This window comes from Phocoena sinus, chromosome 3 (genome assembly GCF_008692025.1).
Source record: "Phocoena sinus isolate mPhoSin1 chromosome 3, mPhoSin1.pri, whole genome shotgun sequence".
Classification (NCBI taxonomy): domain Eukaryota; kingdom Metazoa; phylum Chordata; class Mammalia; order Artiodactyla; family Phocoenidae; genus Phocoena; species Phocoena sinus.
In genome coordinates this window covers 42,009,356-42,028,409 of record NC_045765.1, presented here as the reverse complement: position 1 = coordinate 42,028,409, position 19,054 = coordinate 42,009,356, and the positions used below count along the sequence as shown (strand labels likewise).

The following is a 19,054-nucleotide window of genomic DNA, read 5'->3' as shown; positions in this document are numbered from 1 at the left end:
CCGGAAGTCCTCCTTCAGGACGGAGAAGGCCTTGCCTACCTGAGAGAGCTTCCGGGTCAAGCAGCCGGTCCAGCCGGAAGGAGCTTGGCAAGGGTCTGGTGAGTGAGGGCTAGTTCGCGGTCGTGGTCTAGGGCTGGGGCGGGGTGGGGGTGGGTTACTAGCGGTGCCGGGGCGTGGGTTTGAGCGGTGGGTTGGTGTACAACGTGAAGGAGGGTGGGGTATCCGCTGCCCTTTTGCAAGCCTGGCCTGGGCTGCAGGAGTTCGGCCGTCGTATATTTACGGAGCTCCACATACCTGCCAGGCACTTCTCTGGGCGTTTGGGACATACTGGTTTACGAGCGACTGTGGCTTTGCTCACAAGTAGTTGACAGCCTAGCGGAGGAGACCGACTATAAACAGGTCAACAAACAAACACGATTATCTAAGACGGTAGTGAGTGCTTTAAAGAAAATTAAGCAGAATAAGGTGACGGAACGAAGCGAGGGAGTAAACCTTTTGAAGATCTGGTGAAGAGTCTTAGAAGCAGAAGGAATAGCAAGTGCAAACGCCTTCTTGTGGGAACAAACCGAGCCAGGCCAAGGAAGAGGAAAAAGGCTGCTGTGCGTGGAGCAAAAAGAGGAAGATGAGACCAGAGACTTAAACTGGCCAACCCTTGTAGGGGCTGTGAGCCAGGAGAAGGATTTTGACTTTTATTTGGAAAGCAGTGGAAAAGCACTGAAGGTTTCTGTGCCCAAGAGTGACATGCTGTGATTTATGACTTTAGGTTACTCCTGACCCTTCATCAGAAAGATGCACCTCTTCACTTGCCCTTGGACAGTGGAATGCATGAAACCCAAAATGACGGCCAGAAAAGCATTAGAGACACCCTCCCTGTAGAGATGTGAAAAACTAAGTCCCAGAGAGGTGAAGGCACCTGGCCTTTTAAGAACCAACGTCTTCCAACTCCATTTAATGCTTTCAGAATGACCATTTTAATGTCTATACATAATTGTCACTTCCTAAAACTCTTCAGATGGTTTCCTTTGCTTTGATGGTGCTTCTCTAAATTTAGGGGCATCAGTATCACCTGGGAGCATGTTAAAAATGCCTATTCCCAAAAAAAACAACACTTTAAGTATAAAATAGGTGTTTTCCTCTGATTTTCTGTTGTAATGGAAATGCATAAAATTGGAGGTTTAAGAATAGAATCTTGGCAAGCCACTTAACTGTCTTATCCTTAAAATACTACTGATAATAATTATAATAGAAAGTGTTCAAACTTTTTGGTCTTAGTATCCCTTGACACTTTTAAAACTTATTGAGAACGTCAGAGAGTTTTTGTTTGTGTGCTTATAACTATCAATATGCCATTTTTCCCCCCACCCCTTCCCTCGCCCAGAGTTCCCTCATACCCACTCTCAACCAGCACTCCCTGACACCCTCCCTCTCCCAGAGTTCCTCAGTATGCCATTTTATATATCAAAACAGCTTTTCAAAAATTATTTATTTAAAATGATACATTTATTACATGTTAACATAAATAGTATTTCTATGAAGAATATTTTCCAAAAGAAAATTATTGGAAAGAATGGCATTGTTTTACATTGTTACAAGTTTTTTTTTAGTATCTGGCTTAATAGAAGACAACTAGATTCTCATATCTCCTTCTGCATTCACTCTTTTGTGATAGCATTCATTATGTAGCCTCTGGAAAACTGCACCATATTGTGTGAGAATGAGAGAGAAAAGAGCAAATAATTTTCTAGTATTAATACGAAACTCATTTTGAAAAAGTCTTAGGGACCCCCAGAGGCCCCTGCACCACACTTTGAGAATCAGTGAATTACAGTAAGGTTTTGAAAATCAAAAGATACATGGGCTTGATTTGTAAGTCATTAAAACTGCATGCACGGCAAAGATGCAGATGCCCAAGAAATCTGCATCTTTATTTTTTTAATAAATTTATTTTATTTATTTATTTTTGGCTGTGTTGGGTCTTCGTTGCTGCGCACGGGCTTTCTGTAGTTGCAGTGAGCGGGGCTACTCTTCGTTGCAGTGCACGGGCTTCTCATTGCGGTGGCTTCTCTTGTTGCGGAGCACGGGCTGTAGGCACGCAGGCTTCAGTAGTTGTGGCTCGCAGGCTCTGGAGTGCAGGCTCAGTAGTTGCGGTGCACGGGCTTAGTTGCTCCGAGGCACGTGATATCCTCCCGGACCTGGGCTCGAACCGGTGTCGCCTGCATTGGCAAGCGGATTCTTAACCACTGCACCACCAGGGAAGTCCCACATCAGGCACTCTAACGCCAGAATCCATGTTCCTGACCACACAGCCATGATGACACTGTAACTTTGATCTTGCAAAACTGGAAGAATTGTATTGTGTGGTTATCGTTTGAACTATGTATATACTGGACAGGTAGATCTGAGCATGAGAGTGAGGAGTTCTTTTTTAGTTATACTGAGTTTGAGATACTGGGAGGGTGTGGGGGCAGGGGGAGGTTCAGACTATAGAGAAAAAAATGGGCAAGGAGATCATAAGTCTAAGCTTGTCATATCTATGTCTTTGTGTAGCTTCATAAGCAAATGCTTATGGCAAAAATGATCAAAGTCAAGGGCATAACAACTAACCATGGTTTGAAGCACAACTTCAGCAAATACAGAGGGTGTTCCTCAGTGTACCAGAAAATATGCTGACATTTGAGCCAAGTGCCCAAAGGCCAGTGATGAGGTGTGTGATGGCTCTAAGATGCTGTTGGGAGCATAAGGGCTATTCAGAAACTTTTTGGAAAATGGCCCTCAAAATGATGATTTCTGTTTGCGTATTACTAACCTTTTTATGTTATCTATAGCAGTGGTCGAGTATAAGCACAACAGCTTTACATTTATTCTCTGAAAGGATAGAGGAGTGCTAACAGCCTGCTCTTCATTTTTTTTCTCCCCTTTGCCAATTCAGAATGCCACTCTGACCATTTGTGTGCCTCGTGTAGGGACCTTCTCCATTTTTCAAGTGTAACAGTGCAGGCTGAGGAGAGTGGATAAGCTGTAAATACAGCCTTGAACGCAGTTAACTATGGAGAATGAACCGTTAATATCCCAGTATACTTGGAGCAAAAACCAATACCATCTGGGCATCAAGTGTTTTTCCTTCCTTTGAATTATCCCAGAACTATTTCTGCAAACAGCTGTTTTCCTCAGCCAACTTAATATTGAGCCACAAGAATGGAAGTTAGCCACATTACTTCCTTATTTACTTCTGTTGAAAATTGGAAGAGAATGGAAATATTTCTTCTCTCAGAATTTGGCAGGAACAGCAACAAGGCAATCTGTTAGGGATGATAGCTTAGGCGCTTTTCTTTCTTTTTCTTTTTTAATGATATAGCCAATATCCAGAATGATTCTGGAGGGTAAAATCATCTACATTTCTGATTATTCATGATCCTAGAAAAGCTAACGTTTTAGTGTACCTGAAAGATGAAAAAGGAGTTAGATTAAACTTAAATATCACACTTTTCAGTTATCCTATTCATGCTGAAGAAAGGTAATAAAACATTCTACCAAGTAACTTCAATCACAAGCATAGCATAGCCCTTTTTAACTGTTTACAGGAAGGTGGCACTTTGATTTTCCTTTTTGAACTCTTTCTTCTTAGCCTCCAAATGTCAGCTGCTCCATTGAGAATAGCAGGCATGATATTATGCAAAGTCCCAAACTTTTAAGTGAGTTGCATTTCTAAAATTCATGAAGTCCTCCTTTCTCTTTTGTTTTCACAGCACAATTACACTTCTCTTCAGTACTTCTCTTGTATATAGTTAGCTGTCTCTGCCCCTGCCTTCCAGGTTTTGCTGAACTCAGTCTTTTTTCTCCCACCTGACCGTTTCTCCATTTCCTTCATTGTTTGCACAGTCAGCCTTCATTTTTGTGGTTTTAATTTTGAATAAAATTAGATAAAGATGTTTATTTCTTTTTTTAACATCTTTATTGGAGTATAATTGCTTTACAATAGTGTGTTAGTCTCTGCTGTATAACAAAGTGAATCAACTATACATATATCCCCATATCTCCAAGATGTTTATTTCTCAAAAAGAAAATAAGGGCTTCCCTGGTGGCGCAGTGGTTGAGAGTCTGCCTGCTGATGCAGGGGACACGGGTTCGTGTCCCGGTCCGGGAGGATCCCACATGCCGCGGAGCAACTGGGCCCATGAGCCATGGCCGCTCGGCTTGTGCGTCCGGAGCCTGTGCTCCGCAATGGGAGAGGCCACAGCAGTGAGAGGCCCGCGTACTGCCAAAAAAAAAAAAGTCATATTGAAGCCAGGAAGTAGAATTCTATCAGGAGCCGGAGCAGCATGTGTGAGTCCCTCTTTCTCTTCCCTTCTGCAGCTCTTTCCACCACCAGCAGCCCCTTTCTCCTGTCTCCTCTCTCTTTCCCTTCTCCACCCCTGTTGTCCTTTCTCTAACCTGATTGCCTCAGCTCCCTATAAGGCTTCTCTTCCTCAGATGGCCCTAACCCACAGTGTCTCAATCCAAATTCCAAGAACAAGATTCTTCTTAGCCAGTGGGTTGACTTCCTCCTGGGCCTAAGAAGGCAGGGCTCCAAAAAGGGAAACACGGGCTAGGTAGATCACAACAAAAGCTCTCTACCACAAGCTCAGGACACATTAAAAACAATGTAATATAATGGTTGGGCTCCAAGGTCAGTTTACAGTTCCTGTTTGATCCATTATCATTGTAAAATATTTATTTGCAATGAGAAAAAGAGTGTGAAATTTAAAGACTGAAATTACCTAGTGGTGTTTCCCCTCCCTCCTCCATGATTTTTAAATGGTTGCATGGTATTCCAAGTAAAAGTGTTTTATTTATCTTAAATAATGGCTTTGCTGTAAGGTGTAGATTTTAGCACCTGAAAGGACCATCAGCAATAATAATATCTAGAGCTTATTCAGTGATTACTATTACCAGACTCTGTGTTTTTTATATACTGTCTCATTCAGACCTTGCAATAGTCCTGTGAAAATAGATGCTATTATTTTCCCTGTTTTAAAGATGGGGGGACTGAGGCACAGAGAGATTAAATCATTAACAAAAGTCGTAAGGCTGGTTAGAGTCAGAGCCAGGATTCAAGCCCAGGAAACCTGGTTCCAGAGTCTGTACTCTGAACTTCTCTGCTACCCTGCCTTTATCAGAGGCCAGCAAGTATGATGTTCCAGGGTGAACAATCCAGAATGTAATCTGAGTAATAGTTCTCTTGTATTGGAAGTGTTCAGACAGTCTGGAGCAGGGCTGTTGTAGAGGAAATGAGGAAGTATATTAGTGGTTGCTAGTCCATGGACCCTCTGCCTCAGAATCACCCAGGGAGCTAGTTAAAAACCATGAATTCCAAGGTCCAAACGCAGAGGTTCTTATTCACCAGGTCAGTAGGTCTGGGGTGGAACCCAGTAATCTATATTTTTAACAAGTTCTCTAGGTGATTGTGATATTCAGCCTGGCTTGGAAACTCTGGACTTGGTAATCTTTTATTGCCACCATTATCTCCTAGGACTAGATGGTAAATGAAGACTTTGAGGGTTAGTGGTTGGTTCATGGAATGCGTTTAGGCATTATGCCTTTAGGATCTTTCGAGATTACAACATTGGTTCTTTTTGTCTCAGAGAATATAACAAGTGCTAGTAAATGCATGTGGGCCTGAATAATTATGATCCCTGTCGTATACCATTCTTCAATTTACAAAGATCCATAACATACTTGATTATATTCAAACTATTCTCTATCAGTAAGTATTTATTGAACATGTGCGAGTTACGAAACATAGCATCAAAAAAATACAGTCCCTGTGCTTAAAGGGCTCATAGGTGAGATGGTGTAGACTGCCTGGTAGTACAGAGCAGCATATACTAGAGCCAGGTGAATAGTGTAATGGTGAGGGCTACAGGGGTCAGGGAATAGCCATCCTGCGTCCAGGTATACTCTGGATCCATATGGGAGGAAGAGCCAGGCCTTGAGAGGAGGCTCAGGGAAGCTGCATGAAGAAGGGATTCCATACAGCAGTAACACTGCCAGGACACTATTGCCCTACAGCCCTGTCACGTGGAGGCTGTCACATGGAAGCTATTCATTCCCCTGAAGCTCCTGATCTCAGAGCAGGGAGAGTGAGTCCATTTCTTCTATTTCCAGTGTCTTCTACCTTAGCTGCCTTGATCCTGGGGGGACATTAACACCCCCTTACATGAGGTACCCCACTTTTGAGCCTCTCAATTCTTTGACTGCTTCACCTTGGACAATTATCTCTTTCACTCACTTCAACCTGCCACTCCAGTTCCCAAAGTCTACCTCCAGTTTTGCTGTTGGTTGAAACTGCTCCCCTCCAGAATCAGGAATCAGACCCATAACTCTCTGGCCACAACTTGTAGCTTTTTCCTGAACACCTTCTAACCAGTGACCCCTCTGCTTTTTCCCTGCCCCCATCCCTTTACCTAGATGGCCCTCTTGCATTCTCGATTCCCATTTATCCTCAGGTCCTATTGCATACCTTACTTTCTCAGGGAGGCTTTCTGCGACATGGTTAGCTCTCCATGTTGGGTGCTCCTGTAGCATCCTGTACTTTCCCTTGGGTAGCATTTAGTGTATTTTGTATGTACTTAGTGTCTATGTCCTCTACCTGACTGAGCTCCGTGAAGGCAGAGATGGTGTCTGTGGTAGAGTAGGTTGGCAAAAAGTAGCTGCTCAGTAGACACAGTTGAATAGATTAAAATGTATACCTCTGGTCTAAAATAGTGGGTTCTAAACTCTGTAGTAAGAAGCGGTGGGGAGCAAAGGAGTGGCAGAATAAGAAATGAGGTGGTATTAGGATAAAGTGGAGTTCTGGGAGGTTTGTTTTGTTTTTTTTCAGTTTGAAAGCAGTCACTGTTTATTAACTGACCAGATTACAAAAATAATCATGGTAGATACCTTAGTTCATCCTTCTAATAAGCCTGTCGATCTGGTCTTCCCTGTTGTCAGCATCTCCACCTTCTACAAAATGGGTGGTCTTTTTCTTCATTCCACCTCGTGGAGAAGACAATTTGAAGGGCCACAGGAAGTTGTTCGCTTCTTTGAAACGTTTTCCAACAGTATAGATCTCATGAATCAGATCCTCCATGCAGATAATACCGTATTTGCCGAGAGATCGAGCAATCAACACGTTATCCGTCAGGGCAATTCGCTTCTTGTTGCTTTTGCCATAACCACGCTTGTAGATCAGTTCATTTACTGACTTCAGGTTTGGGTACCCCCGTGCAATCAGTGTATGGTTCCACGATTCTCAGCATGTTAATTGAAGCCTCCTCGTGCTTCACAAATGTGCCATTGAAAATCTGACGGAGGCGAGGAAGCTGCAACACCTTTCGAACCTTTGGGCTCACACCATTGATACCTCTGATCCTGATGACAAATGCCAATTTGGGTTCCGCGGGTACGTGGAAGTTGCCAGCTTTTCTTGCCATCCCAGCCGTTCGAATTTCAGTTCTGTACATCTGCCGGTATTCCCTGTGATAGTGCTTAGCTTTTTCATAGATCAACTTCCTCCGTGCCTTTCGAAGCATCTTTTGGGCAAATTTCTTCCTCAGGCTCTTGATCTTAAGCTCTGTGAAATTCACTTTTTCTTAAGGGTTTCTGGCACAGCAGGAACCTTCTTTTTCTTCTCTTCTGCACTCTCCATGGTTCCAGCCAGGAAAGAGCTGTTTTGTTTTGTTTTTGTTTTCTCCACAAAGAGAGCAGGCCTCTAGCTCAGAGCCTTCAACAGATGGCAGTATCTCTAGAAGTTAATAACATGACTTTGTTTGCATTGTGCTTATGTGTACACTTACTTTTATCTACAGATGTGATACAGACTTTCCTTTTAACATAAATATATGAAAAAATGAGTTTTTTAAAGAAAAGCATAACTAATAATAATATGGTTCATGGATATAGCAAAAAAAAATCATAACGGTAGAAGAAATGAATGAAATTTGGTAAATGCCAACTTGGATGAAGCCACAGGTACTTGTTATGGAAGTCCTGGGGCAAACTTGGAGCGCTTTTTCAGCATACTCATTTCCTGTCCCTGTTGAGAACCACGAGTCTAGAATAAAGGACAAAAATCACATCTGCCAATTGTAGTGAAAAAGTTGGGAGCTTACATATATCAAGCCCTAGCACAGTGCCTGGCTTACTTCAGTCATTTAATAAATGTTATTTCTATTGTTTCCACCCTCCACTCCCTCCTAATAGAGACCAGGATTCTCCTGCTAACTTATAGTATGCTCTTAAAGAGCAAGTCACAGTGAAGAGGTTAGACCAGATCACTTCTATAATCCCCTGCAGTGCCTAAGTGCTTTGTTTCCTTTAGTGTCATTTTAGTGGGGTTTTGGAAAGAAATGGAAACAAGCACATGTGTTTATCTATTTATGTATAGCAAACTCTGAAGTTCTTTGTTTTACTCTAAATAGTCCATACTTAAATTTGAAAGAGAAAATTATTGTCATCATCCAACCATCCTTTCAAGGTCTAATGAAGATTAAATGATATTTACAACTTAATGTAATTTAGACTTTGAGTAGTTTAATGGCAAAATACAATGATCAATTGATTTTTATGTTGTATGATCAAGCAGCTTTCACGTGAGTATACAGGGGAGTAAATGTCATTTCCAAAACTAATTATTTTGGGCCCTCATAAGAAATAAAGCTAGGTGTTTCATCCCATATTTTATAGAAATAGAATTTGAAATATTTCTTTAAGAGTCAGTGATTTTAGGGGCTTCCCTGGTGGCACAGTGGTTAAGAATCCTCCTGCCAACGCAGGGGACACAGGTTCGAGCCCTGGTCTGGGAAGATCCCACATGCCGCAGTGCAACTAAGCCCGTGGGCCACAACTACTGAGCCTGCGCTCTGGAGCCCATGAGACGCAACTACTGAGCCCATGTGCCACAACTACTGAAGCCCGCGCACCGCAACAGAGAGTAGCCCCCACTCACCGCAACTAGAGAAAGCCCGCGTGCAGCAACGAAGACCCAACGCAGCCAAAAATAAATAAATTAAATAACTAAATTTTTTAAAAAAGAGTCTGATTTTAAAAGAGGAATCAAATTACCAGGAAGTTCATCATAATCACATAGATTCTTACACTGGGATATCATTTTGCTTTTATTTATGATATTTTACTCTTCTTTTAAACGTGTCTGACAATCTTTCCCTGTAGCTTACATCTGTATTTCTACCAACTAGACATTTAAGGTGTCAGTTCCTCCCTTAGCTAATTTTATAGACTTTGAGCTAGAAATCTGGTATTCTTACAAACTTAAATATACTGAATTTTGTTTCTTGATATTGAAGAAATTATTAAAGGAAAATTCTTTTGTCTAACATTCTTGCCCAAGAGGGAGTTTCTATAGCCTCAGAAGTCAGTAACTATTTATGTACATGTAGTAGTGCAGTTTTCTTTCTAATGTTAAAGCAAAAAAACTACTTCAGGTAGCCCTGTATTATTTATATCTTATATGTCTGTGTACTTGAATTACTCAAATTTTGAGCTCCATGGTTATGATTATAATGTACCAGTTGATTTAAATTATTGATATAACAGCATTTGGTAATGGTGCAGGTTGGAATAAAAGATCATTAAGCTAAATATTTTAACCTTCATTGGCTCCCTGTTGCTTGGAGTTTGTCAGAGTGAAATAGAATCACAGCATTTCAGAACTAGAAGGGCCCTTAGAGATTGTCTCATCCAGTCCCTCATTTGACACATGAGAGAACAAGCCTAGCTACTTGCCAAGGACCTACAGCTAGTTAGTAGCAAAGCTAATACCAGAATCTAGGTCTGCCGTTTCCCAATTCAGTGCTCTTTCAACCGATTCCATTGGGATTTTTAGGTGGTGTTCTCTCTGTTTCACTCCCTAATGTTGATGCCAATTATTCTAATCAGTTTCACATCTGTTTATTTTTAGTACATAGAGTTTCACCCTACTATGAGTCTTTCCTGGTTAAACTTTATATCTGGCTTTCTTTTAGGTTGGTCTCCACTCATCTCTTTTAATCTTGAAGACTTCAAAATATACCTGGATCTACCATTTTTTTTGAAAACTCCAATACCAAGCAATCACCGTGCTCTTGTTATAATATAGAAGCTTTTCGGTTCTCCAACTCTAAACAAGATTTTCTCCCATTTTCCCATGAAGCCACATTGTTGTTTATTCACTTTAGTGGTGAGTGTTACTGTGCCAGCTGCTTTTGCTTTGGAAGATGTAGGCTTCAACCAAATGACCCCGCTGGGAGCAAATCATAGTTCTTCCAATGCATCATTTCTCCCAAGTTTTGAACTCTCAGCAGATTCCCACTCAGGTGATGATGTCATCATAGCCAGAGAGGGAACTAGTGTTTCAATTGAGTGTCTTCTCACAGTCGACCACTATGAAGGTGTCTATTGGTACAACTCAAAAGGACAGCAGCTGGATAACAGAGGCAGAGGTAACTATGCCAGAGTATAACTAATCAAGGTTACTCATTTCCTATTACTTCTTTCTTCTTGGTTTTAAGGCATATTCAACAAGAAATCTCTAAGATGAGGTACTACAGTAAATAGTTAAAACTTTGGAAGGCCTGGAGTATTATACCTATCAGAAAAAGCAAAATAATGGTAATTACTTAACCAGAAGAAAATAAATAGAGAATAGTTATGAATTTAAAAGGTGTTCACATAATGATGGTGAGCTATTTTCTCTCCTCTTGGTGAGCTGGTTTCCTTCTTCATTCAAGGTAGACTCCATCAGGGTTGCTGCATACAGCTGTGCAGGCTACACACTGCACAACTCCAGGGGCACCATTCACCTAGACTGTAATGTGAGTAGTACAGAGTGCTGGCCCTGTGTGAATACAGCAAGAAGGATTTGGGTTAGACTTAGAGTCATAAATAAAAATGTTTTGTTCAGAAATGAGTTACTAAAAATGTTGGAGGAAATCCAGGATGTTTTTAAAAATAGTTATAAAGATCTGTGCATAAAACTTTAAGTCCCTCAGAATCAGAAGGGCACTGAGGAGGAACTCTATAAGCCCTTTCTATTCTATACCTTAATTTACTTGAAAACAGGAGAGTTTCCCTTGTATTTTTTTTTTTGTCTGTCAGTCTTAAAAAATCACACAAACATCATAATAATGTGACCAAGGTCTACTTTTTGACAGGTTTTTATTTGATTATGCTGTTTGTGAACCCGTAAACACATCTTAATCAGAATACTATTTCCTTTAATTAGTGTTCTGTTAGAAAGATTTTTTTTTTGAAGACTACTTGTGTTAAAACACCTTAGGAAGAAATCTCCATGAAATATCAATGGGATAAAGATTAAATTCTGGGATCCTCACAAGCTACACTTTTCGGAAAAGGCCGCTTTATATTTTTTGCTAGAAAGATAGTCTAATCTCTTGGAATATAAGGATATTTGGCTATTCATATTAGAGTGGAAAACAGAAAAGGAGACAGATGGTGCTTCCTTCTAAAGTATACGCTAAATATTTTAACGTTATGCAAACTGAGTAACTGGCCACCAAGGGATTGAAGAGTTTGAATGTTAGAAAGAACAGAGCTTCTTAAGAATATAGACCTATTAAATCAGAATCTCTACAGTGGTACCCAGAAAGCAGAATCTCTAGAGTGGAATTTTGAACATGATTTGGGGTTCCCTGTTTGGATCCACTGAACTAGACTCTTATCTCGTTTGGCTCTAGGGTCCTAACAAACTCATTTAAGATGTGAGTTAATCAATGTGATTATTACGGACTGACTGTATAGACAAAGCTTAGGTCAGGATGAGACCAGCCAAGTGGAATGACAGTTTTATTTTCCTATTTTGCCCTTACTTTGAAAACCACTAACATCTGTCATTGATGCTTTCAGCAGCAGCTCTGGACAATTATATTAAATTTTATGAATCTCAAGTGAGGAGAGTTTAAAGAGCATATTAGTCTAGTATAAGGTTCATAAATCTTGAGCTATTATCAGCAAGTAAGCTAGAGAGTTTAGATTGTGGTTATAGTGGTTGATGAATGGAGTCTATGTAGTTCATCATACCGTGGATTCACAGGGTATCCTTTTCATAGCTCCAAGTTTATAGAACAGAAGTTTATAAAATAATGACTATATTCATAACTACATGTTTTCCTCTTTTTACTTTAGTAAAAATATAACTAGAATTTAGATAAATTTTGATGATGATAAGAACGGGCACAATCCACAGTACTTACTAATTGACGTGCCACCCAAATAATCCTGAACCATAGAATCTCAGGGATGAAAGAGATCTGGAAGATTAGACATTGAAATGGTGCTTAACAAGCAGTCACCCAGCCTCCTCTGGGACACCACCTCTAGGCATTGGGACTCATACCTACACCGCACATCTATCCCATCTTTGAATGGCTTTCATAGTTAAAGCACAGAGTACACTGAGAACTTACCACAAAGGTGAGAATTGTGCAGGCAGAGCCAAGTTGGTTTTTTTTTTTTCCAAGTTATTAAAGGATGTTGAATCACGGTGGGTGGTCAGTGTGCTTTGTTTTTCATACTCATGTGCTTTTGTATACGCGTTCCCTGAATGAAGATACCTTCATGTATGGAAGAGAGGCAGCATGTTTTAGGTTTAAAACAAGCCTAGGCATCTTAAGGGCAACTTTTTTCTCTCTCCCAAGCTGGTCATTTAGCCTTGCTTGTGAAACATATCTTTTGGCTTGTGCTTCATTTACTCCTGCCAGAAAAACAAGATACTATCATCAACCAACCTTTTCTAACAAGACAAATTAACATGTGCAAGGCATGCCAGATTAGCCACTTAGTAATTGAAGAAATGCATTAAATTGGTAGGGTTTTTTAAAAATAGTTTTTGTCTTAAATAAGTTCATTATTGAAAGTAAACAGTTTAAAAGGAAGTAAAAATTACTCATAACCCATTATAAATAACCATTGTTTTATATTTCTGAGGCACATCCTTCTATTTATGAGAAAGTCTAGGTAGAGACTGTGATATAGACACACACACACACGTAAATATTTCTTTTTAAGTTTAGTCATTTAGCATTATGTCGACACACCTGTCTCCCTGAAAGGCTTCTTACATCTAGCAGTGAAAAGGTAGTTATGATAATCATTAGTGTCAGGAAGATCTTGATTCCCTTTTTTAAGTTCCAGGCTGTTTAAATTCTGACTCTGAACATAAAAAGTCTGCCCTTTCTTACATCTTTTAAGGAAATAGCAGAGCCTAATAGAAGAGTTGATTTAAAGTACTCTCATGAAGAGGTGGAATATTGATAAGGCAGTTGGCATATTTAGTAATAGTATTCTTTATACTGTAATTTTTTATTTCTGTTGGGTTATCAGGTGGAAAATGGTTGGTTTCTGATAACTTCCTGAATATCACCAACATAGCCTTTGCTGACCGTGGGCTCTATACATGTTTTATCACCTCTCCGATCCGTGCCTCCTACTCGGTCACCCTGCGTGTTATCTTCACCTCGGGAGACATGAGTGTCTACTACATGGTTGTTTGCTTGATTGCCTTTACAATCACTCTCATCTTGAATGTCACACGGCTGTGCATGATGAGCAGCCATCTTCGTAAAACTGAGAAAGCCATCAATGAATTCTTCCGAACTGAAGGGGCAGAGAAACTTCAGAAGGCCTTTGAGATCGCAAAACGCATCCCCATCATCACCTCAGCCAAGACTCTGGAGCTCGCCAAAGTCACACAGTTTAAAACCATGGAGTTTGCTCGTTATATTGAAGAACTGGCAAGAAGCGTCCCTCTGCCACCTCTTATTCTAAACTGTCGGGCCTTTGTAGAGGAGATGTTTGAGGCTGTGCGAGTGGATGACCCTGATGACATGGGAGAAAGAATTAAAGAGAGACCTGCCTTGAATGCTCAGGATGGCATCTTTGTCATTAACCCAGAGATGGGCCGGAGTAATTCACCAGGAGGAGATTCGGATGATGGTTCCCTGAGTGAACAAGGCCAGGAGATAGCAGTTCAGGTTTCTGTCCACCTTCAGTCAGAGACCAAAAGTATTGATACAGATTCTCAAGACAGCAATCATTTCAGCCCGCCTGATGATATAGGATCTGCTGAATTGAACTCTAACTACAAAGATGGGGCACTTGAAAGCTGCCAGCTGTGAGCTACCCCAGTACCTACAAAAATGGCTCTCAGAAAAGGAACCTGTTTCATGCAGGAAATAACATTTTTACCAAAAGATAAGTAGGACTTTCCCCTTGCTCATATTAAGCACATCAGGACATGAATTGTTACCAAAATCTTTCTAAAAATTCAGTGTTTTCCCTATCTGATCTTTCTCAGTCATTTACCGTGAGCTTGATTAAATGACACATGTTGAGATTTAAAGGGGCCTGAGACATCAGCCTAATGGGGAAAGTACCACACCCAGAATTACATGGCTTCTCTTCTGGTCATGGTTCTTCCATTGTTAGGGCTGACACTTTAGGCCTCAGTTTTCCCACTAACAAGATGAGGGATTTGCACTGGATGATATCTAAAGACATTTCTGGCCCTCTAACTTCTTACCTGCCACCTTTGAACCAAAAGAATCTTCAGCCCATTTCTGAATAAACACTTCCCTAGACTTTGAGTCCTTTTTATGGAAAGGACCAAGCTGAAACTTTGTGACTTGGATTCCCACACCAATGCTATGCATAGAGGTGTGGGTGTTTTTCAGATGTCTTGCTGGTGGAGCATACAGTTGTATATGCTAGGTTGAATGTCTCCAGTGTAGCCCATGTCTGTATCGTTATACAGATACCGGGGAGCTAACTGCTCATTAGTAAGCTACTTTCCATGAGTAAATTGGAACTTGTGGGGGTGTATCATGTCTTTTTAACTTACTGAGGCATCATTTAGCTCATTGAGCCGGCAGTGATTTCCCAACTGTTCTCCAAAAGTGAACAGTTCGTTCCTAAAGAATAATGTCTTCATTGTTTTTAGAATAAGAAACAATGTCAAATCATCTGTGTCTGGTAAATTAATGGATTTTGACATTTCTGTTCATAGAATTTCTCAGGCTTTCCCTGTTTAAAAGTACTGGACTCTATGAGGTAGTTCTGTGTTTGGGATCCCATTCCAGGAGAAAACCCACAGCTGAATTCCTCTTTAGACCTCTGTCAACACTCTTGCCCTCCGTGGTCTTTAATATGGTGCTAAAGGTTGCATGCCTCCTTATCTTGTTTGTCTTGTTTATATTTTATTGTTGAGGTTTTTATTTTTGTGTACTTCAGGTATAGAATTTTGAGCTAGGGCTGCTTTTGTGGCCTTTCTGAGAAGCACTAATCTGAAATAAGATTAGATAATGGTGTGTGGTGTATGTTACTATACTAAATATATAGATACTAATACAGATGGATATATATATACACACATACAGATGATCTAGACATAAAGAGGGAGAAAAATTATGAGGGATGCCACCTGATTCAACTGTGTATAATAAACACTTAGGACAGTATTTCTTGCCTGGCTGAGATCTGATATAATGGAATTGTACATACTCTTCAAAATAATTTCTTCAGCTACAGTAAGCTTGGCGTCATATAATTTTAAGAACTTGGCAGTGGAGCTCCATGTGCTTCACGTTTCTTCATTTGGCTTCTGATTACTGAAGCATTACTTGAACAGAGGTTCCTGAGAGAAATGTTTGGGGGAGGTTTTTATCAGGATTTTAATTTCAAATGGAGGAAGGCAGGAAATTCGAAGTGTGACCAGATAGAACTCCTTTCTCCTTTGTGAAGGCTTATCAGAAGTAATATATCTGCTCTCAGTAGCATGAATGAATCGATGTGCAGTTTTATCAGATGGCATTACAGATAATGATAATGCTGCCTTTTCTGTCTCTCAGACTGTTTCCATGGAAACCTCCAGAGCCAAACAAAAGCTACCCATCATTTAGCCAAAGCTTGTCTTGGCTCATAGACCTGTATTTCTTTAAAGAACACTGTTTTCATACATTTGGCTATGAGAGCAAGGGCTCTTGAACATGCCCTAGATTATAGAACACTTTTTCCCTTCCCAGAATGTTTCTCTTGAAAATGTAAAAAATTTTTAAATCCCTTGTCTGAGGTCTGTCCCCTGAATGTCCCTCAGATCTTTAGATAGCACCTTGCAACCTGTCCCAATATAGCAGGTTTGGGGTCATTTTTAGAATGCAGCTTGTCACATTAAAGAGAATGGATTTACCCCACATGTTCTCATAATAGACATGGGCATTTGGGACCTTAATGTAGACATATTTAATGATCAAAGTCCTGAGAAACAGGGCTTTGGAAAAATACAAGAAATATTGGGAAAAAAATAAGTTTGCACAATACTATATAACAAGTATAGGCTACTCCAGTGTATCCTAGATAAATCACTTTAGAAATGTAACGGTGACTTAATTTGGTGGTCAAAGTAACTGGATTACTTTGAGTATTCCAGGTTAAGGTGCCACTGATAAGAAATTAAAGTAGGTCAAAATTTAAGTGGAGCTGGTATTACTTTCTAAATCTAGTTGTTCAGAGGAAGAAAACCACAGTCACTAACATTTTCTGTAGCTAATCAAATACTCTTCATATATTATTAATACTCATGCTGTCTTTTTGTAAAATCCTTAACCTTTTGAACTTAAACTCCAGTAACAGTCTTTTGACAATAGTGGTAGTGTAATTATCCTTCTGTCTTGCTAGATTTTATGGTTAGTGAAAATGCCTTTATGCAACAAACTGTATTTGAAATAGTTATGTCATCTCATTTACAAATTCTGTCTTGTATTGTGATTTAATGAACCTTACTGTCCTTATGAAATGAAATGGTGGCTTTGTGAAATAAATTTACCAAAAATAGACATGTGAACATTTTTAGAGATTCCTTACCAGCTGAAATCAGACAGACAGGCATCTTTTGAGCTGATACCGCGATTAGTTTATAGGCAGTTTGATAAGCCTGTCCTCAAAGTCGCATCTGTTCTGATAGTTTAGTTCTTGAGTCTGGCCCAGTGAGCGTTTATATTTCCTACCAACTACCTTGATATAAATATCTTGGGAGTCGCTGACCTGGAATGGTTGTGAGGAGGCTCCCGGCTTCTTCACCTCACTTACCACGTATTTTAAAGTCGAAATACCCAGCTTCCCTTTTGTCCTCCAGCCACAGTGAACCCCTTGGCACAGTCCTCTCCACGCCCTGCATGTAGTTTCAACCTAAATCAGAGTTTGTATTCTGTGTCACAGAGCAGCATGGGAGCGTGAATGCTTGTTTTCCAGGGCCCGGCCAGTCATGGGTGCTAGCCTTGCCTCCTCACATCAGCTACGGTAACACAAGTATACCAGATTTCCTGAATCACTATTAAGAGAACACAGTCTTTTGTCCCCTACGCCAGCAATGTTAAAAGTGCTAAGCCTTGGGCTTCCCTGGTGCGCAGTGGTTGAGAGTCCGCCTGCCAATGCAGGAGACACGGGTTCGTGCCCCGGTCTGGGAAGATCCCACATGCCGCGGAGCGGCTGAGCCCGTGAGCCATGGCCGCTGAGCCTGTGCGTCCGGAGCCTGTGCTCCGCAACGGGAGAGGCCACAACAGTGAGAGGCCCGCGTACCACACACACACACACACAAAAGTGCTAAGGCTTATGCATAAACTCCTAGATTCTCAACACATTTCATAAGAGTAAATGAGTTGTTTAATATGGTTCAGATGATGTTTAAATGGTTACCATGTTAATGAATACTTACATTAAAATTTTGTCCTTTTTTTAAAAAAAGTTGTACTTGAATGTAATGTATTAAATGTTCAGTGGAGTGTATTTCATTTGTCTGAAGTCTTCTATAGAGATACATTTTTTTTTTTTTTTTTGCGGTAGACAGTCAAAGTCTGTACCTTTTTATCAGGAAGGCGATAGCTTTCCAGAAGCCTCACCTGACTTCCACTATACAGCTTCCAGAACTAGGTTACATGACTACCTGCAGTTACTGTATGAAAGCTTGGGAAGATGAAATTGTATATTTTTTCACTGGACATATTGCAGCGAAGTGTTTTATTATTAAGAAAGTGAAGAATGGAAGTTGTAGGCAACTGGTAATGTGCAACAAGGTCAACTTCACTTGAATTACAGGAGCAAAATGTGGTTGTGTGGTGGGTATAGTTGCAAACCATGTTCCTTGAAGATACTCACATGTATGGATGAAGAATGTTGTGTACCATATCAGTAAACAAAGGATGTTGCAGCCATCAAGCCATCAGCCACTACAGCCACCCTGACTGTGCACCCTGAGGGGATTCAGGATGGAGAAAAACAGGATACCGGCCTAGATAGTTAAGGTGTACATCAAAGGAATGGTTTCGATGAGCCCAGGCTCTTACATCTTCCCATACATAGAGAAGTATTAAGTTCATTAACTTGAGATGTCTGGTTTTTCTTTAATTAACTAATCTTTTGCTGTTCTGACTACCTGTTTTTTGTTGCAAAAATTCATGTATATCCTGGCTACTCCCTTACCTCTTCAGAACAGTCCCTCAGAACTATCTGAAAGGCCGCTTCCCAGGCTTAAGTCCTCAGTATGTCTGCCGAATAAAACATAATTCTCAACTTTTAGGTTGTGCATTTTTTTCAGTCCACACATGCATGAACAAAGCAAGAATCAGAAGCATTAAATCTTAGGTTAAATCTTCAAGCCATCACTTATGTAGTCTCCAATACACGTGGCTCAAACAGCAGACAGACAAGTTATGGGATTCTGCTGGGGTATAATTGGCTTATCTTAACCTATTTATTCATTATCAGATACGTACTGGCCACCTGCTATGAGCAAGCAATAACAAAGTTCCTAGGGGACAACAAGGTTGGCCTATTGGAGAAAGAGAAGAAATAAGCCTGTGTGGCTGTGAGGGGAGAATGTCAGAGAAGCAGGCAGGGGCGGGAATAAGGTTAAAAGATTTCAAAGCTCTTTTTGGCTGTCCCCAGAAATGTGTTTCTTAGAAGAAATGCTAGCAGTGCCTAATTTGGAAGAGGAGATTTACCAATTTAGGGAGGGAAGTTTGATCATTCA

At 40.5% G+C, this 19,054-nt stretch overlaps 1 protein-coding gene and 1 pseudogene across 2 annotated transcripts; one reads left to right on the top strand and one right to left on the bottom strand.

Moving 5' to 3' along the window:
• Positions 1–38: 38 nt before the first annotated feature.
• On the top strand, positions 39–18,595 carry MFAP3 (microfibril associated protein 3). 2 transcript variants are annotated; one of them, XM_032627688.1, is made up of 3 exons: positions 39–98; positions 10,002–10,195; positions 13,357–18,595. In XM_032627688.1, the coding sequence occupies exon 3, from the start codon at positions 13,500–13,502 to the stop codon at positions 14,148–14,150; it is 651 nt and encodes a 216-aa protein (XP_032483579.1). In that variant the 5' UTR covers positions 39–98; positions 10,002–10,195; positions 13,357–13,499; the 3' UTR covers positions 14,151–18,595. The 2 variants fall into 2 exon arrangements, with proteins under 2 accessions (XP_032483579.1, XP_032483578.1); XM_032627687.1 differs by having other exon boundaries at positions 10,002–10,457.
• LOC116751586 lies at positions 6,920–7,666 on the bottom strand (annotated as a pseudogene).
• Positions 18,596–19,054: the final 459 nt, after the last annotated feature.